This window comes from Marmota marmota, unplaced genomic scaffold (assembly GCF_001458135.2).
Source record: "Marmota marmota marmota unplaced genomic scaffold, marMar, whole genome shotgun sequence".
Classification (NCBI taxonomy): Eukaryota; Metazoa; Chordata; class Mammalia; order Rodentia; family Sciuridae; genus Marmota; species Marmota marmota.
Window position 1 is genome coordinate 278,349 of NW_026000206.1, and position 20,938 is coordinate 299,286.

The 20,938-nt window shown below is 45.5% G+C and overlaps 1 protein-coding gene across 1 annotated transcript; it reads left to right on the top strand.

Moving 5' to 3' along the window:
- Nucleotides 1-1,505: 1,505 nt before the first annotated feature.
- Nucleotides 1,506-19,109, top strand: LOC107152890 (pancreatic lipase-related protein 2). The gene is made up of 13 exons (XM_015498421.2): nucleotides 1,506-1,602; nucleotides 1,933-1,981; nucleotides 2,412-2,566; nucleotides 4,175-4,297; nucleotides 5,129-5,263; nucleotides 6,016-6,127; nucleotides 7,917-8,036; nucleotides 9,104-9,223; nucleotides 11,516-11,634; nucleotides 13,555-13,684; nucleotides 15,229-15,340; nucleotides 16,203-16,370; nucleotides 18,997-19,109. Exons 2-13 carry the CDS (start codon nucleotides 1,933-1,935, stop codon nucleotides 19,058-19,060), a joined length of 1,407 nt encoding a protein of 468 aa, XP_015353907.2. The 5' UTR covers nucleotides 1,506-1,602; the 3' UTR covers nucleotides 19,061-19,109.
- Nucleotides 19,110-20,938: the final 1,829 nt, after the last annotated feature.

Sequence of the window (20,938 nt, forward strand, 5' to 3'; positions counted from 1 at the left end):
AGCCCATTGGAGAGAGGGTTTATTCCTTGGCTTCCACCAGCTCCCCATCGTTGGGTGCAGCCTCATAATTCTGAGAAGGAGGTTTCTCACATATGCATGCAGACAGGCCTGTACTCACCCACTCACACATATGTTCTATACTTGAAACCCTCAGGAAATTGCTGGCAATCTCTGTACTTCTGAGACTGATTAAAGGGCAGCTAGGGAATGTGGAGCACCCAGCCAACAGCTGCTTGTGGAGACGGCACTGTGTAAGCGCCCTGGAAAACTATTCAGCAGCATCTGCTAAAGCCAATGAGTGCATGTGCACCCCACGGCCCTTATAATTTCCCCGGGTATAAGCCCAAGAGTCTTGAGAGCATGGGTTCCTAAAAACCTGTACTAGACTAAAATGAGGCCTAGTGGTATCATTCATAAGAGCTCCAAACTGGAAAGAACCCACGTGTCCACAAACAGTAGAATAGATACATACATTGCAATCTCTTTCTCCAAGAATTCCAAGAATTTCTCCAAGTATTTTACAGACATATATTGGTTCTGCATAGCAATAAAGAATGAACCAGCTACTGATACGTGTAACAACATGGATGAATCTCAAAAATGTTTTGTGTGAACAAAAGCAAAGCTCTCAAGAGCACATGAGTTATCTCCAATTTACATAAAATTTGAGAACATGCAAAATTAGGGATAGGAAACAGATTACATATGGTGACAGAGCTGATGGTAGAAGAGTCATGACAGGAACTTCTGGCTATGGAAATCTTGATCTGGGGCATGTGCATATATTGTCAACATGCATTGAACTGTACTTAGTTTGAAACTTTAAGATCTATGCACTTCCCTGTATCTGCAATAAATGCCAGTTTAAATTGTGGCAGTGCGGCACCTGGCTATTCACCCAGGCTTTCCTCTTAAGAGTGAGGGAAAGAAAACACCTCCACTTCTAATCTCCAGGTCAAAGTGCAACCGGGGCAATTCGCAAGCCCTTTTAAAATAGACTATATTATTCCTAGCAAGGCTGGGTGTGAATAGCATTCGTTTTGTCCCTGTGAACATCGGTTTTCAGGGCTGTCCTCATTTTACAGACTCTGTCTAGGCTCACTGGGACCAGAGGGCTGCTCGTCACCCACCCTGTCCCTCAAGTAGCCGAGGTGCGTGTCTTCACAGATATACACTCCTGCTCAACAGTGAGTCCTCAGACTTCACCCTTTCACAGTCTGTCAACAGCAACAGGGAAGCGAGAGGAGTTTGGGGTCTCTGTTGTCTGAAGAAATTTGGTCAAGAAGCCCCCACAGCCTGATGTTCCCCTGTTATCATTTTGGAACAATCTTTTGGCAACTGAACTTGTAAAATCAGATCAATAGGGTCCTTTACCATCCCCAAAGTCGGTTTTGCTCTCCTCCAATCCTACTTCATGACCAGCCCCTCTCCCGGGTTAAGCTGGCTCTATGTGTTTATGATAACTAAGGTTCACAGCGCCCACGTGAGCCCTATCTACCCTGCCCTGGCCTTTCCCCAGAGGAGTCCAAAGGATAAAGCCTGGTTATAAAAAGCCATGGCCAACCTGCTGGCCTGAGTAGAAGTCACTGTGAAGCCTGCAGGGTAAGTCACAGTGCCACATGGGCAGGTGGCAAGTGGGAATGAGTAGCATGGGCTGCCAGGGGATGGGCCCCAGAGGGTGAAGCTGCTGCTGGGGAGGACCCTGAGTCTGGAGTCCCAGGGCAGCACCACCTGACTCCCTCTGCCTTGGGAGGCCTCGGCCTCAGTTTCCCCACGCCAAAGGAAGAGCCTGTGCAGCCCCAGCCACGGAGTTTCTTTCTACTCATTCACCATCGTGGGCACATCTAGGGTTCCTGCCCTGTCTGGGCTCTTCCCTGCCAGCCTTGCACCCGTGCCCATGGGCGTTGAGTGTGTCTGTGTTCTCCCATGCAGATGCTGCCCTCCTGGACCCTCGGCCTTCTCCTGCTGGCTACTGTCAGAGGTGAGGATGCTGTCACCATCCCTCTGGCCTGTGCTAGGTATCATGGAGATTGTGAGATGAGCACCTCTGGGCTACAGAGCTCATAGGCCCTTGGTAAATACTTGATGTTAGACGATACCCGATGTGGAAAAGGCCAGCTGGGCTCTTCCTGCACGAGACAGTTTGAAGGCCACTGGTTGTAGACACGTGATTCCCCAGCCTGTCTGATGATGAGGGTCCCACTCCAGAACCCTCTGAATAAGAATCTCAGAAGGAGGGCCCAGGGATATGACATACATATTCATCCAGAGCGCCTGGAGACACTGACTTCTCAAATGAAGATCAACCTTAGCCAGCCCTGGGACCCATCCTGGAGTCTCCCCGGATGGACATGACATTGCTCCTTCCCAGAACCTCATGAGTGTCCTGTTTGTGGCTCTTCCTACCCCAGGGAAAGAGGTCTGCTATGAACCCTTTGGCTGCTTTTCCAATGATGAACCTTGGGCAGGGACTCTTCAGCGGCCTTTAAAGATATTTCCCTGGTCTCCAGAAGACATTGACACCCGTTTTCTTCTGCACACAAATGAAAATCCGGACAACTACCAAGTAAGAGTGGGGGTGGAATGACATCATGGGGGAGGGAGGTTGGGGCCCCACACAGTCACGTGGATTTCTAGAGCACAATTCAATTCACTGCCCTGGAACTTTCCAGAGGCTACTGCACCCCTAATGTTAGACCTAGAGCCATCTCGACTGTAGAGATCATGAATCCCAGAGTATCTGATGAAATCATGTGAAATCATGAAGCCTAACCTAGAAACATACTCCTTCACACACACACCGCTGCATAGATCTGCGGGGCCACCCAGCAGGAGCACCCTGTTCCCTGGGAGGAAGAGTGTGTGAGCAGCATCTGCAGAGAAGCCACGTGTATCCCAGAAAAATGGGCAGTGGAGGGATAGAAGCCCCTTAGGTTTGGATGTAAGAGGGTATAAATCCTTCCTGAGGAGCAAGAAGACAATCAGAAAGGGGACGATAAACCACAAAAGAGAAAAAGTGACATCCCTGGAGCAAACTGTAGTGCCATAAGGTCTGCCAGGTGGAAGCAGGACAGGCTTGTTCCAGGTGGTCAGAAGGGACCAGGCGACAGTTTCAAGGAAGACATTGCTAAGAATTCATGCAGTTCACAGCTCTAGTCCCCGATAGAGTTTAGAGAACAGGTGTCTGTCTCTAGGTCCCTGAGGTCATTATTGTGGGATTCCACACCACAAATTCCCCACTTGGTGCCCTCAGCCTGGAATCTGTTTAGACGTGGTTGTTGTGTCACTTTGATTACGTGATCCTTCTGGTGTCTGGTCCTGGTGACTGGTGGAAGTGGGCCTGGTAAGAAAATAGAAAGAAAAAAAAAAAGTAAGAACTCGAACTTTCTGAATTCTAGCCATAATCCCAGGTCAGGAACTCTTTCTAGTCCCATCTGGGTGTCATGGGAGTTGTGTCTGTGATCTTGGACTCTCCAGGACTGGCTGTAGCAGTCTTGGGCACACAGGTGTCTTTCTTAAGTCATGTGGTTCCACTGAGCTCCGTTGCCCTCAAGCCTTGTGCTTATGGCCAGGATCCTTCACTTTTCTCATCCAGGGACCTCTTTGGCCACAGGGGGAAGACTAAGAACCCCTTCTCAGGACAATATTTCTAAATACATAAAATATATTGGATTACAGAGGAAATAGTTATGTTGAAAAGGACTTATCAAAACATTTAAAAATATATAAATATGGGTAGTATATATGGTATGCTGCTTTTTTATGTCACTAAATAACAAGATCTACGGGTTGATTTATTAACTATTATAATAGTGAGTCCAAATGACACTTGGGGATATATGAAACAACTTTCATGTGCTATAAAAAGGTCTGTGACTTCAGTTGGGGACAGAGTCACAGGTGCTGCTAATTCCACTGTGGTTTGTTGCTTGGCCTCATGAGTCACAGAAATGTTAGATTTGGGTTCAAGGTTCATGAAAATAGAAAAAAAAAAAAAAGGTAAGAACTCGAACTTTCTGAATTCTAGCCAAAATCCCAGGTCAGGAACTCTTTCTAGTCCCATCTGGGTATCATGGGAATTGTGTCTGTGATCTTGGACTCTCCAGGACTGGCTGTAGCAGTCCCACAGCTTGGGAGGACTTATTGTTTGAATTCATCTTTTCTACTTTTCCAGCTGATCACTGCTGACCCAGATACCATTGATGCTTCAAATTTCCGACTGGACCGCAAGACACGATTCATTATCCACGGCTTCATAGACAAGGGGGAGGAGAACTGGCTGCCGGACACGTGCAGGGTAAGGGCCCCCCTTCCTCACCTGGCCACTTCCTGGTGAGACCAGTACCTGTACACACATTCAAACTCTGTACCCCTGATGCCCCTGAAACGAGGAAAAGAAATACTCCAGAGAGAGAGAGGGATCTTTCTAAAAACACCCAGGAAAACATGGTTATCTGGGTATTCATTGCCAACTTCTCATTATCCATCAATTTCTAGTCTATGAACCCTTCTGCGGCTGAAGAAACCCAGAGTCCAATCAAGAAGTCTCAGAGTGAAGGCTACACAACCACCCACGAGTCAAGTAGCCCATGCTGTGTCTTTGATGGTTGATGTAAAACCCAAGATGACATTTTAAAAAATGATTAAATTTGACCTCTAAAACACTGCTATCCCATAGAATGTTCTGTGATAACAGACATGTTCTATAGTTGTGAGGTCCACATCAAGAGCCACTTCCTACTTGTGGTATTGAGCACTCCATATGTGGCAAGGCCAACAAGGAACTGAGTTGTAAATTTTATTGGGTAGTAGTTTACTTGTACTTGATCTAGGAAGTGACCTTCTGGACCTGGCTGTGCCAATAACCATCTGAAAAATATTAAACAAGACACTTGCCCATTTCAGGCCTCAGTGTCCACATATGTTAAGCAGGGTGAGTGTGTCCAGTTCATAATGCTGCCCTGTGAGTCAACTTAGGACACAACCAACCGGTAGGAGGAATGTTAATATCTGACATCAACCTGGTACTTGATGGACCTGGATTCATATCTCTGGGGTGTGCAACTTGAAACTGTTGATAAATTGGTCAGAGTCTCTCTCTCTTTCTCTCTCCTCTCATCTTCTCCAGAAAATGTTTCAAGTGGAGGAGGTGAACTGCATCTGTGTGGATTGGAGGAGAGGGTCCCGCACCACATACACACAAGCGGTCCATAACACTCGGGTCGTGGGGGCGGAGATCGCTTACTTAGTACAAGTGCTTTCGGTAAAACCCTGTCTGGGCCGGTCCCGGGGGTGGGACAGAGCTAGGGGGTCGGGAAGCACTCCACTGTACCCAAGGCAGCTGGGGACCCGCAGATAGGGGCTGCAAGACAAGTGGCCCAGGTTCTCAGTCTCTTCCTGAAATCTGGCCGCCCCCTTCCTCCCTTGCTGATTGTCCTAAAGACGCAGCACTCATCATTTCCTGGCGGCGGAGTCTGGGAAAACTAATATCTTCCAACCTCAGTTTCCCCTTTCGAAATACCCCCTTCCTGAAAGGCTATTCTGGGAATTGGAGAGCAGCCTGGGCTGCCCAGCAGTTCCAGCCTCGGGGAAGATGAGTCTTCCTGCTCCTGCAGCCCGCGGGCAAGGCCCTTTCCACCTGCCCTGCGGCCGCTTCTGCAGGAATCCGAGAGCCGGTTCCCACCCCCTGGCGCCCGCCACCGGGCCAGGGACCCTGTTCTGCAGTGGGCGCTGGTGGTAGCCGGCGGCCAGGGGCGGCTGCAGTTGGCTCGGCGGCCGCTGGTCAGCACTGTTGCCGCATGCACCGTCCGCCTGCCGGACTCAGGCTCCCTGGCTGTGGCCCCCGGCTGTCGCGCTGCCCCAGGCCGCGACCTCCAGTGGCAGGTCATTCTTCCCCAGTTCTGAGCTGGGTCTTATCACCACCCGCCCGCCACCCTGGCAGGGACCTGAGTCCCCTACCGGATCCACGCGTCCTCACGCGGTCCTGGGGTCCCCTGACGCGCTCTCCTTCCGCAGACGCAGCTGGACTACAGCCCCGAGGACGTGCATCTCATCGGTCACAGCCTGGGCGCGCACATAGCGGCGGAGGCGGGCAGGAGGCTGGGGGGCCACGTAGGCCGGATCACAGGTAGGGGCCATGTGGAACGACCTGGGTCCCAAGACCCAGGGTGTGGGCAGCGGGCAGCGAGCAGCGAGCAGCAGAAACCTCGATCCGAGGCGCTTCTCTTGGTGATGGTCACCCTTACTGGTCCTCCACTAGCCAACTCTTTTTAAGTGATGCCGCGGACTTAAATTTTAAAATGATCGTCCGTGTATCAGAAAACAGACGACTGCAAATTAAAATGAATTCGAAAAACAAGAAAAATGTAAATAGTACATTAAACCAATGATTCCGGGGTTATTATTGCTAGAGTATGACAAAGTTGGGGGAAAAAATTGAGACGATTTTTTAAAAAAAAATATTCGTTGGTTCCACAAACAGTCCTTGAATATTTTTGCTGTGTTTGGCACAGTCAGGAAATGAAAGTAGGTAGCTGAGACTTGCCACATAGGAAGTGCTTAGTAAAGAATGAATGAGTGAGTGAGTGGGCCACTACCTAGAATAAATCTACCAAGAAAGATAGACACTGACAACTATTTATTTTGGGCAGCCAAATTAGTGTGTAACTCGGGCTGTCAGTTTGATTCAACATTAGATGAGTGTCCCCATTGCTCAAGGCACTGTGTGAGGCATTGAGGGAATTATGGCAGGGTGTTAGTTAATAGTTATGCAGAATTTTTCAGGTTACAAAATCCTTTCCTTTATACGTTTTCCCGGGGGTTTCACAATAACCCTATAAGACAGATGTCCTTATTCCCACCTTCTGGATGAGGACAGACATTCCACCTTTAAAAGAACCAGGGCAAGAATATAGGTCACTGTGTGCCACACTTCTCCCGCCCCCACCCTGGACTTCTCTTTGAATATGAACTGGGCACAGCCCCTGCTTCAGGAAAACCACATTCCGGTTCAGGAAGCAGAAAACTAAGCAGGCAAATAAAATTCAAAGCAAAATTAACAAGTTCAAAATAATACAGTGGCTAGAATGGTCTGAGAAAGGAGAGGGTGAGTTTTCCATGAGACCGTGGTATTGGAGCTGAGTTACAGAGCAGAAAGGTTTAAATGAAGGAAGAATGTGGGGAAGGGCACACAGAACTGGGGACAGCATGAGAAAAGGCACAAACGCTTATAAGTGTGGGGTTTCAGGGACTGGAAATAATTGGGTGAGGCCAGGGAACACACAGTCTCAGAGCAATGGCCAAATGGTAACGTGTGTGGGGAAAACAGGAAAAGAGAAATGGGGACCACAAGGGACCCACCCAGCCCTCATAGAGCCAGGCACTGGAGAATTCCAGTTGTTCTTCAACAGGCAGTGCTGGAGTACGGCTGCAGCAGAATAACCGGGGGGGTAACGAACAACTTGTGTAGATTGATACAGCAGGAGTGGGAGCCATTTATTGCAGGACAGGAGCAGTATTTATACATTCCACACAGCTTATCTAATTAGCATAAACTAGATACATCAGTCAACCAATAAGGAATCTCCACACTTAATGGCTCGCTTTTGTTACTTCTCAAACCACTCCCTCTGGCATTTTGCCAGGCACCATCCAGACTTGTTTATGAACTCTAACATTCCCCTGGCAAAATGCCAGGTGTTATTTTGACTTGTTTACAGACTCTAACAAGGCAGTGTCCCCATTCCTGGCCTTTCTGCTCCAGCCTCTCTTTCCCAAGCAGACCAGGAGCTATAGACCCAGTCCCTTGATTGACAGCCACTGGGTTTTTGCCCAGACTCCTTACGCGCAGTTGGTGGGTACAAGGTGTAGATCCTGGTCTTTGTCAGAGTACAGCCTGTCCACCTTCTCCTTTTCAGGGCTGGACCCAGCAGAGCCATGTTTCCAGGGCACACCTGAGGAGGTTCGGCTGGACCCATCGGACGCCATGTTTGTGGATGTGATTCACACGGATATTGCTCCCATAGTCCCTTTCCTAGGTGAGTTCCTCAGTCTCACTTCCTGGTGACCAGCACTATGACTGAAGACATTGAGTCCAAGCAGTCCCCACCCCCAATACACACACAAACTTTTCAAAATAGTTAACTCAATCTTGAACCATGTCCTTTCCCAATCTACCAAGATCCACAATGGAAATTGTGTTATAATTGACACTTGATCTATACCTACAAAACACAAAATTAATTTTTGAAATTTTTTTCTTTTCTCAAAGCTTGGTTATGGCTTGTTTTATTGGAGACTAACTGTGTCTTTGTTTAATTCTTCTAAAATCAGCATCTTTTTTCCAATATTTTTATATAACCATTCATTACACTTGCCAATACAGGGTGTGTTTTTAATGGTGGTGAAGATGATGATGATCATGACGATGATGATATCATCACTTAACTAATATTTACCATGTGCTGCACTGGATGTCTTATAGTATTAGTTCATTAATTCTATAATACCCAAAATGTAGATATTATCACTATTTCACAACTGAGGAACTGAGGATCAATAAGATTAACTAATTGCCCAAGATCAAAAGTCGTGTAAGTAGAAGTAGGCTTTGATCACAGGTCTTCGTGCCTCTGAAGCACAGCATCTCATCATTGTACCTCGGCCCTCAAGAGAACAATATACTATTATGTGGTCTCAATAAAGCACTTTAATGTAGAAACCAAATTTTTAAAATAAATAAAGAAATACAACTTGTACCTGATATGTGCCTATTGGTGCTTAATGGTATCAGGGAATATTGGTATTGTCCAGGGCCTCCCCAAGGCAGACAGACAGATACACATACAAATGTATGTGTGCACACTCCCCCAGAGCCCACCTCCCTGCTCATCTCACTTCCTGTTCTCTCTCTTCCCTCCCCATCCTGCCAAGCTCCCATCTCTCAGGTCTTTCTGCAGAGCTGGAGGTAGTGGTAGCTCTGCTGAGGAGAGAATTTACCAGAAGGCTTTAACTCTTGTTAGAATGAGTTGAACATCTCACTTTGGCCATGATCTAACTTTTATACCACTAACCTCCCTGTTCACCTCTGCTTCAAATGTTTCAGGTTTTGGAATGAGCCAAAAGGTGGGCCATCTGGATTTCTTTCCAAATGGAGGAAGGCAAATGCCTGGATGTCAGAAAAATATCCTTTCAACCATCGTTGATATAGATGGACTATGGGAAGGTATGTAAATGAAAACAGCAACTGCTATATTGGGGTGAAGGCAGAATATGTGGGTCTGGCCACCATGATGCTGAATTTGCCGCCATTGTGGAGTGATCGCTCTGTGCCAGGTGCTTTCACAATAATGCCAAGAGAAACTTAATCGGAGTAACCCCATTTTACAGATGCAGAAACTAGGAATCAGAAAAGTTACCTAGCTTGTCCCTAGCCACCCTATATTTAAACCCATTTTCTAACTGCAAAGCTTTGCTTTCATCCAGCCTGTGGCCCTTCCCCCAGCTGTCAGGATGCTGGGACAATAGCTGGATGGGCACGCTGGCAAATACTCCACTCTGGCTTTGGCCACTGATCCTACCTTCTGCACTTGCTTCTGGAAAAACCACAGAGCATAAGCAAAGATCTGGAAGCCTTGACTTTCTTGTTTGCGGTTATCAGGTCCTAAGCATAGAAGCAGATGAGATGATAAAAGGAGGAGGGATGTCCTCTGTGGGTTTAGGCCGTGGGGCAGGGCAGGGTAGGCCAGAGGTCTGGGGGACCCCTGGTGGATCCTGGAAATCTCCTGTGTTCATCTAGGAGAGCAGAATCCCTACCCCTGACATTAGATGACCTCTCATGTCCTGACCTTTGGCTATTCCTCTTGCGCCTTTCCAAAGACCAGGCTTTACTTTTCTCCCTGAAAGAGGAGGCTTTATTTTATTTTATTTTTGTCTTTATTTTTCTGAACTAGAAGTTCCCCACAGCTAAGAACTATTTCTCAGGCACCCCAGATACTCCAGTACCCTGTTCAGGGCCCAGGCCAAAGAGGGCACTGTACACACTCTGTTAATGGCCTTGGGTGGCATTTTAATATTCCATGTGCTTAATGTCAAAGAGCAGAGTCAATAAAGCAACATCCAGCCTCGCCTGGCAAATCAGAGGAGCTTTTGAGCTCTCAGCTCCGCACCAGGTAACTGTTAGGAAGACGCGGCCATTCCACTCTCCCTGAAGGAACCCTAGAGTCACAATAATAGCTGCCCCCTCCCAGAAATGACGAGCAGGGCACACATAATAGGAAGGAGCCCAGGTTTAATTAAAGAGGCAATTTAGAGTGAACAAGCCCATGAGCGCTAGAGTGTGCTTCTATTGTGTGGAGCTCAAGTCGCCCAGGCGCTGGGCCCTGGGAACAATTAAATCCACTTTCTCCTCTATTATGGGTCCCCGGGCAGCAATTTTGGATGAAAGAAACAATTAAGTTTAAAGCAGGTTCTGTTGTCTGTTGAGGAGCGCTGGCCTTGGCACTGGGCACTGGGGACTGGCTGGCTCGGCTGGAGGGCACTGGGCAGTGGGTGCAGCAGGGCTGGGACCTGCAAGAGTGAAGCCACCCTGGCTCAAAGGGGATGTGTCTTCCAAGGAGTGGCACATAAAGCCCACCAGACCCCCGAGAATGGTTCCCAGGTGTGTCCATGGTCACTGCGGAGTGCTCCGTGGGAAGTTTTATACTAAGTTAGCTGGAGAAATGAAAAATCAATTTTCCAAACAAGATGAGTTTGTTTGCTTGTTTTTAAAGGTGGTAAATAAAATGCCATGAAAGAATGGCAGGGTGCTCAGCATAGTGAAGACGAGGGGTGGCTTAGCCTAAGCAATTAGACACAGAAAAGGTGGGCTCAAGGGAAAGGTCAGGTGTGGTCCAGTGTCCTCACGTGTGGCCCCACATGCCACAGCGGTGTGGATGGCCTTCATGGGGACTGTGGTTACAATGGGAATGCTCTGTAATCAGTGAAGCATGGAAAGGGTTTTGTGTAAAACTCAAGATTCTTGTGAAAAAATCAGAAGACCAAGCAATCAGGTCTTTAACTTGTAACAACTGGCTGGGCTACGTGGCTCCTCTGAAAGCTATTATCTTCTGTATTTGTGTCTCTCTCTTTCTCTGTCTCTCTCTCTCTCTCTCTCTCTCTCTCTCTTCCCCATCTTTTTCTCTCTTTATATATAAATATACATACTGTTTCTATGTCTCTTCCTCTCTCTGTCTCTGAATTTTTCTGCCCTCTCTGTCTCTGCCTGCCCACCCCCACCTGGCCCCAGCTTCCTCATTTATGTTATATTCCAGCCCCTGGAGCACTGGACAAACGTGCCTGTTAGGACTTGTCACTCATCAACACTTGCCTGGTCCTGAGCAACCCTCCTAATATGTCCCAAAGTGCTGAGGCGTGCCCCACCCATCCATGCAACGTGGAGGCACAAGGTGTGCAGTGGAATGGTCCACGCTTCAAAAGCGAAAGGCCTCCTCCAGCTCTCTGGCCTCTGCTTTCTCAGGAACCCGCAACTTTGCAGCTTGCAACCACCTACGAAGCTACAAGTATTATGGAAGCAGCATCCTCAACCCTGACGGCTTCCTGGGCTACCCCTGTGCTTCCTATGATGAGTTCCAGAAGGTAGGCACCCAGGGCTAGGAAGATGCTGTGGCTCTGGCGTTGGTTTCACCCCTGTGACTTAGAACAGAACAAGGAGATACATGTAACTCCGCACTCATGGGCAGGAGTAATGGAAATGCCCAAGCTTCCAAAGCCTTTGTCCTATGGGGCAGGGCCAGGCTGCAGGGCAGAAGTACAGCTGGCCGTGCTGGGTCCTCCCGGGGCCCCCAGCTTTTCATTTAAGACAATCTCCAATCTACACAGAATTGAAGAAGAGCACAGGAAGACTGTTACACCTGTCACCTAGACGCACCAATTGCTAATGCTCTGTGTGCGTGCGCGTGTGTGTGTGTGTGTGTGTGTGTTCTTTGTTCCTGAATGATGGGTAAATAAATTGAAGATATTCAGACACTTTGCTCATACAAGTGTCAGCATTCATCTACTAAGAGCATCATCATCCTCCTAGAGAACAACATTCAAGAAATTTAACTTGATACACAATTTCTACTATATAACCCATATTAAACTTCTTCAGGTATCTAAACAATGTCCTCCAGAGCTGTACCTGCCTTCTTCCCTCCCTCCCTCCCTCCCTCTCTCTTTCCTTGCTTCCCTTCCTCCCTGTCTTTCTCTTTTCTCACTTCCTCCCCTTCCTCAGTCTTTCTTTTCCTTCCTTTTCTTGCCTCTCATTTATTGCTTTGTCTCTGTAGACTCCTTTAATCGGGAGCAGTTTCCCATTTTTCCTGGTCTTCTGGGATGTGGACAGTCATGATAACTCCAACCCAGGGTATTTGATAAAATATCACACTCTGAAATTGTTTGATTATTTCTTTGTGATTCAACAGGCGATATTAGGTCCTTCTCAGTGAATCACAATCAAAGGCACTGCTTAACCGAACTTTGTTTGATGACGTCAATTTTGATTACCTGGTTAAGGTAGTGTCTTCCAGATTTCTGTATTATTAAAGTACTATTTCCCTTAAATAATTTATAGGAGATATTGTTTCCCAACAATAAAACCAGCAGAACTTTTGGGTTTCTATGGAAGATCTGCACCTGAATCAATTACTACATTGCAGGATGCAAAACTCTGATACTTTAAAATATTTTCTTCTCAAAGACAAAAATAAAATGTGCTTAAAGTTAGATCTTTTTTTCCTTTCAAAACAAATTTTGATCTTGGCATACTGAGATGCACTATGACCAAAAGGACCTCATGTCTGATCCCCAAGTTTGGGGAATGTTCTGAGAGCAGCCCTGGTGGGCCATGGGGTCTTCTGTAACTATTTCATGCTTCCCAAATCATGAAGTAGCTCTGCACACCATGAATTTTGGGTGCAATATGAGGGCAAAGAACAGAGGCTGGTGGTGCTGTGCCATAAAGTGCTCACGTGATTTGAAGGCCTAGTTAATGAGCTCCTGGGAAGCACCACACGGGGATGAATCAGTCTGGAGAAATAACTCTTGTTAAAAAATGAAAATGGGCATGGGTCTTTGCTTCCTCTTTTCATCTGAAATAACTTGCTATCTTTCCCATTGACTTCTCCCTCAAGGATCGACTTGCATTTCCCCTTTCAGACTTTAATGTCACTACTTCTCATATATGGCTCGTCTTGAAGCAATGCTCTAGGATTCCAAGGTGCCCTGCTGGGTGCTATACAGGCCTAGCTCAGTTCTATGCACAGTCCTGAGGACGGATGCATGGATGCATGGGAACGTGGGAGCCTGGGTAGAAAGATGCCTGCTTGCATGGATTAGTGGGAGAGAAGAGTGGATGGCCACCTGGAAGCATAGAAGGGTGAATGAGAGAATGGGTAGGACGTGGATAGGTATAGGTATCAATAATTATAAGAGGAGATAGTAATAGATGAGAAAATGGATTCATGGATAGAGTGAATGAAGCAAAAACCTACTACTAACAGACAATGTTTTTCCCATTAGGATGGCTGTTTCCCTTGTCCATCTGGAGGATGTCCCAAAATGGGGCACTATGCTGACCAATTTAAGGGGAAAACCAGCGCTGTGGAACAAACTTTTTTTCTGAATACAGGAGATAGTGGTAATTTTACCCGTAAGTTTCCATTTTCCTCAGTTAAAAATTCTTGCAAAAAAATTTAAAAAGGTGTACCAGCCATATTAGTCATGGTAGCAACTGAAAGAAACCATCTTTCCCATTGACTTCTCCCTCAAGGATCGACTTGCATTCCCCCTTTCAGATTGAAAGCTGAATGCTATAATGTAAAGACAGGAGAATGGCACTTGTCTTGCATCTCATGCTCACCCCCTTAACAATAATCCCGAACAGCTTCCGAGCACAATGTGGTGAGTGACTCTGGCTAGTCACCACGTCCACCCGTGCATGTGGCAGGAAGGCTGCATCCATTAACAAAAGAAGCAGTCACCATGAGACAATGTCATTTTAAGTCAAAAAGTCACTGCAGTGACAACTGTCAAACTAGTCTCCTACACACACACACACACACACACACACACACTGTTGTGGTGGTGATTGTTGTTTGCTCAGCTTCTCATTAAAAAGGAATAATATGGTAAAAACATCAAGATTAATTTTGTAAAAGTAATATCATATTATGCCTGAAAAGAAAAACCTTATTTTCCAAGGGAGTTTTAAATTCAAAATAATAATATAGCACTTTATAAAACACTTTTTATATGGAGTATTTCATGCAAACCTATATTTTCCATAAAGGATACTAGCTTGGCACTATCTATAAAGTCCTACGTGCGTATACCTTTAGCCCAAACACCTGATTCTCAGAATGTACCACAGTGCATAAGAATTGTTCAAAGGTGTTTACTGTAGCATTGTTTAAAAAAAAAAGATTGAGGGTAAATTCTAAATGTCCACAAATTGAAAAATAACAAATTGCTATAGATTGATGCTATAGCTATTGAGAAAAAGGATATAGTTCTACGTACTGACAAGAGAAAGCCTCTAAGACCTATGAAGTGAAAAAGCAAATGGCAAAACAGCATGGAATCCAACGTCTCAGTCAGTTCAGGTTGCTAACACAGAATATCACAGACTGGATGGTTTAGAAACAATGGAAATTAATTTCTCACAGTCCTGGAGGCTGGAAGTCTGAGATGGGCCTGCCAGTATGGTCAGGTTCTGGTGCATAGTGCCAGCTTCTTGTCTTCTACCCCATGGTGGAAAGGAGGCGAGTGAACCTTCTGGAATCCTTTTTATAAGGGCACTAATCACATTCATGAGGGCCCCACCATCCTGATCAAATTATCTCCCAAAGGCCTTCTCTCCTAATACTATCATGTCAGGTGTTAGGGTTTCATATGGATTTTAGGGGACATAACAATTGAGTCCATTGCCTCATGAGTCAGGTGCAGTGACAGGTTGCCCTTCATTCCTGAGGGCATGTGCTTTCTTGTGTTAAACTCTAATGCTTTCTGCCTTCTGGGTCTCCACACCCCAACTAGAATCTGAATTCCTGGACCCCAATTCCACCAAAGGAAACCAAGGTGGGCCCCGTCCCTCTCACTCCTGAGGAATTCAGGGTTTGATGGATTCATTTGCTTCTGTTGGATCATTGTTTCAATAAGAAAAGTTTATTGAGGTGATTGTATTTCTTTGGACAGGTTGGAGATATAAGGTATCAGTCACACTATCTGGACAAAAGAAAGTGAGCGGGCACATCAGGATTGCTCTATATGGAAGTAAGGGAAACTCAGAACAATATGAGGTGTTCAAGTAAGTTATAGTAAAGTGAAATGGTCATACTTTTCATAATAGATTGTGCATAAAAGTTTGGGAATAAACTGATGTATAAACCCAAGTATCTATACTATAGAACCATTGAATTCTAGATCATCAGAGCTGGAAGAAAGTCTTTGCATATACCTCAATCCCATTATGTTCCATATGAGAATAGTGAGGCCCAGAGAAAGGGGATTCACTATTTAAAATAAGTCATGTGCTAACCTTTGTTGGAATGTCAATCACCTGACTTGAAGTTTTCCTGGGGTCAGATCCATCTATGTGACAACTCTTCCTTCTCTAACATGCTCTGTCCCCCACACACAGGTATACAAGAAGCCTGGGGACACCTGCTTGTTGCTGTGGTGGCCTTGGCTCTTGGATTATATTGGATACATAAGGACCTTAGTAAATAGGTGTTGAACACATGCATAACCTATGTGGTGAAATCAGCTTCTGTTTTTGCACTAACTTTTAAAACTCAGCATGTGAGTTAAACTTCTTTGACAACTTTCTATGCTACGTATGACGTGTTGACAGTGTCTAGCTGAACCACATGCATCTTTAAACAAAAGACACTGCATCAGCTGTTCTGTAGCAAACTTATAGATTATGTCTCCAAATATTTTACTTCTCTCTAGGGACAAACTAAAATAATGGAAACTTGAAATCCAGTTTTTTAAAAAGTGCATATTGCAAAAACGTGTGTTTGGAGGCAAACCCAGGATATGCATGAAGTCATCTTGTTTGCAGAAAACCAATGACAGCAACTATTATTTGGAGGAATAATAGATTTATCTTGTCCTATGTATTCATACATCCAGCTGATAAAACATTTTATCTTTGTATTTTCTAGGGGATCCCTCAAACCAGATGCAATCCACATGCGTGACATTGATGTGAAGCTCAATGTTGGAGAAATCCAGAAGGTTAAGTTCCTCTGGAACAACAATGTGATAAATCTCTTCCGGCCCACACTAGGAGCTTCCCGAATCACGGTGCAAAGTGGTGAAGATGGCACTGAGTGTGTATCTTTTATTCCATCCAAGTCTGGTTATTTCTTTTTAAGTATCACTCTGTCTCTGCAATCTACCCATCTATCCAATCACCCATCTACCCATCTTTGTATGTATCTACCTGAATTTGTCTATACGTGCCTCTGTATTTTTCTGTACATCCACTTAGTCAGTTACCATCACCCAGAATCCAGCCATCCCTTCACCTTTCCATCCATCCATCCATTAATCTATCCATCTGTTCATCTCAACTCTCCAGTTCTCCATCTGACTTACTTCAAAAAATCAAATACACTTTGCTTAGGCAATATTCAATTTGGCAGGAGCAAGACACTGGTGTTAAGGCATAGTTTCAAGAAATAGGCAAATAGTAGACTGATTCTTCTTAAACAATAAGGAGAACATCCTGGAAGTACTTGGAGGGAGTCTCTGGTTATTTTCAGTTGGTCCAGTTGTTAATGTACATTTATTTGTTTGGAGACGATGGTGTGGGAGGGATGTGAACTGTGCTGGGAATCTGGCTCACAGAGGCGAGCTTTGTCATTCTGAAGGAATAGAATCGTACTTGGCAGGAGTTGGGAGAGGGCATAACTGCTTGGAAAATATAGAAAGAAGGGCACCTCAAAAGGGGATAATCCAGAAACAATGGGCTGCTGAGTCTGAGGGACATGTCAATGTCACTCCTCAATTGCTCTCCTTTTAAGATGAAGAAAGAGAGATTTGGAGAGTAAAGTAGCTTATCCAAGGTCACAACAGAAAAGCTAAGGCTAAATATTGGACTTCAAAATATTTCCCAAAACACATCAAGACCTTGCTCAGCAGCGTGGTTTAACTTTGCTGACTGCAGAACTGGCAATAGTCCCGGTCCCTCGGTGTGTTGTTGGAAAGCTCACACGTGACAGTTGGTGTGTTACTTTGGTGTGTCACTACCTCGTGTCCTTAAGTGCAGAACATAAGTTTGATTCATGACAAGGACCAGGACATGGGTCTTCTGATGCCATCAGTGCCCTTTCCACTGAGCCCATCGGCTCACACAGCCAGAGGGGAGCTGAGGAGTTCATGATGCCTGGCCTTGTCATGCACTGTGAAGAGATCTGGAGGTCACTGTAGTTAGGTGGGGTGGCATCGTCAAGTACAGTATAATCACACACTGGACCTCCCAAACACCCCAGCCCTCACTTCACGTGAGGCTCCCTCACCACAGAGACACCCTGAGGCTGAGCCCTGAGGGAGGGCTGGCTTGGCCACATCATTCTCCTTTAGCCAAAGACTCCTACCAGGGAAAGAGTAGGTTGAAAGTGCCCTGCTCCTTGTGGCTTTTGGTGATCTCCATCCTGACCATATTCCATTGCCCCAAACCCGAGAATCTTCCTTAATATATTTTTTTTTTTAGAGAGAGAGAGAGAGAGAGAATTTTCTTAATATTTATTTTTTAGTTTTCGGCAGACACAACATCTTTGTTTGTATGTGGTGCTGAGGATCGAACCCGGGCCGCATGCATGCCAGGCAAGCATGCTACCCCTTGAGCCACATTCCCAGCCCAAACATTTTTTTTTTTTAGAGAGAGAGAGAGAGATTCTTTTTTGTATATGGACACAACACAATGCCTTTTTTTTTTTTAATGTGGTGCTGAGAATCGAACCTAGGTCCAGCCCCTGCTAGGCAAGCGCTCTACCGCTGAGCCACAATCCCAGCCCTTCCCTAATATTTTTTAAAACCAGTATCACTGAGATATGATTTCCATACCATTAAATTCATCCATTCAAAGTGCACTAGTCAGTGACTTTTAGTATATTCAGAGTTGTACATTCATTACCACTGTCAATTTTAGGACATTTCCACATCCCCTCAAAGAAACCCATGCCCTGAGCCAACATCCCTCAGTCTGCACATCCTTCTTCCCGGCCCTAGATTTCCAATAAGCTGCTTTCTGTCCCTGTGGATTTTCCTATTCTGGACATTATGTTTAAATGCCTTTGTGATCGACTCTGTCACTTAGCATGCTGTGTTCAAGGTTCATCTAGGTACATGTATCAGCACCTCATTCTTTCTTAGCACCAAATAATATTCTAGTGTATGGATATAGAACATTTTATTTGTCCATTTATCAGCTGGTGGACATTTGGATTGTTTCTACTTTGGAAGGATCATGGATAATCTGCCACGAATATTCACATAGGAGTTCCTGTGGAGCTGTATTTTCGTTCTCTTGGGGATAGACCTAGATGTGCTGTGTGTGGGTCCAACAACAACTCTTTTTAAAGGGATGGCCAGACGGCCATGTTTTACATCCTCAGCAGCAGTGTATAGAGGACCGTCTATGAGCTTGACAGGGAAAGTCCCCTCCAGGCTGGTGGCTGGGTCACTGCTGGCCCCTGGAACTTGTTGCCAGGCCAAAGCAGCAGGCTCAGTGACAGACGTTGGTTTGATATGACTGGTTCACTTCCGGCATGTTGAAAGCCCACAGGAAAGGAAAATGTTCATCGAACAGGTTTTTGTTGTCAGAATCACTTGGATCCTGCCTGGTGCTGCAACGCTGTCCAGCCAGAGGGAGCTGCATCTGGGGCCAGCTAAGTGCAGCATCACGTCTCCACCAGCCAGACAGCCTCATGCTGTGACCGTTTCCCTCCACAGGTATAATTTCTGCAGCAGCGACACTGTGCGAGAAGACGTCTTACAATCTCTTTACCCTTGCTAAAAGCACGATATGGCTCCTGTCCCTTCGTGGTAATAAATTCTCTAATGCACATCGTCTCAGGCTGAGTATTGGTTTGACATTCTCCACGTTCTGGGGTCACAGTTTGGAAACAATTACTAGGACTGGAACCAAGCTCACCACAGGCAATAAGGGTCTGGAACTTCCTACCCACCCACCTTGTTATCTGTCTTCCAGGACACGGGTGCAGCCTGTGCTAATGCATTTTATTCCCTTAAACTGTGAAATGTTCCTGTTTGGAAAGGACATTGTTGTTCCCAAGTTACCCATCTAGTTTTTAACAACCTGTGGGTGGGGTATAGACCCTGTGGCCTGTGTAACTCCAAACTATAATGATTCAGGTTAAACTCCACCTGTGACATGAAGGAAGAGGGCCTTAAAAAAAGTTAATATCCACACACATCATTCACGATGCAGAACAGTATTCTTATGAAAGATATCTTTGACCACCCTTCCCTTCAAGTATCTCAGTTCTTCCCAGAGATAACTTAAAGGGTTTTTTTCCAGAAATATTCTCCATCTACATCACACGTCTTTGTCATCACCCACCCTTTTTGTCCAAGCACAAGTGGCAGCATACTACAATACATGCTGTCACACTGCTTGAATGTTCCACTAACAATAAACTGGGAATCCTCCTCCTAGTACAGAAACAGCCTCCTTTCTTTCCAGGGCTTTGTATATTCCACTGAGAGACACACACAGGGTACACAGTGGAACCCACTGATGGACACATAAGTGTTTTCCAAATTTCCTTATTACAAATATTCATACAGTTAATAACTTTTTATGATATTTTCTACTTTATCCTATTTATCCAATAAATATTTAGGATGTACATATTTTGATCAATATTGCCAAAATGGGCTGAGGCTGTGGCTCAGTTGTAGAGTGCTCACCTAGCACATGCAGAGGCCCTGGGTTCAATCCTCAGCACCACATAAAAATAAATAAATAAAGGTACTGTGCCCAACTACAATATATTTTTTTAAAAATTGCCCAAATGCCCTCTATGGCAGTTTTATCAATTGACACTCCAACAATGTGGGAGGTTGAACTATGTGAAGTTGCCAACTTTGCAGCGGGGGAGGGGGAGGGAAATATATATGTATGTGTGTGTGTGTGCGTGTGTGTGTATATATATATATATATATATATATATATATATATATATATATAATCAATCATTGACAATGCCATGTGATTCATTCTAACCTGGGAGCGCTTCATGACCTCAATAATATGGAATGTTGTCAAATCTTTAGCCAACTTGATGGGTAAAGTGCTTTGCCTTAAATTGCAATTTTTATTTATTGTGAATAAGGGTAAACATCTTTTTAGTGTTTTATGACTCTTAATACTTATTTCTCTGTGAATTGGCCAAATTCTTTGCCAATGTTCGGCATCTTTTTTTTAACATTATTTTTACTTTAAAGATCCCCTTTCATATTAAGAAAATCGGAATACTCTGGCATATGCAGATATTTCCCCCAATGTATCCCTCAGCCTGGGAGGAAATGGGAAGACAATGGAAGGGTCTGAGACTGGTACTTTCAAGGTCGATCCCTGGCTGGCCTGAGCCCCCAGCTGGTACTTGGAAGGTTCTACAGGTACCTGTAACCCCAGTGGCTGTCCACAGGGATCTGACTACCTGGTCAGGTCAAGCAAGACAGCCAGACCCAGTGCCCAGCTTGCTTTCTTGAGCTATATGCCAGCCTCCAGCCTACCTGGTCTTTCTCCAAGCCTGTGCCCATTTCCTGGAGGCTTGTCACCTCCTCGGTGCAGAGCTGCAGCCATCAAAAAACAGACTGGCCTCCAGCAGAACTGCCCACTCCTTTGGGGACTCCAGATGGATAAATG

Excerpts from the sequence above, each read along its gene's own strand:
- LOC107152890 (XM_015498421.2), top strand. The coding sequence starts at position 1,933 with ATGCTGCCCTCCTGGACCCTCGGCCTTCTCCTGCTGGCTACTGTCAGA. Across the intron at positions 6,128-7,916 it reads CCACGTAGGCCGGATCACAG|GGCTGGACCCAGCAGAGCCA; the intron begins GTAGGGGCCATG and ends TCTCCTTTTCAG. Across the intron at positions 13,685-15,228 it reads AGATAGTGGTAATTTTACCC|GTTGGAGATATAAGGTATCA; the intron begins GTAAGTTTCCAT and ends TTCTTTGGACAG.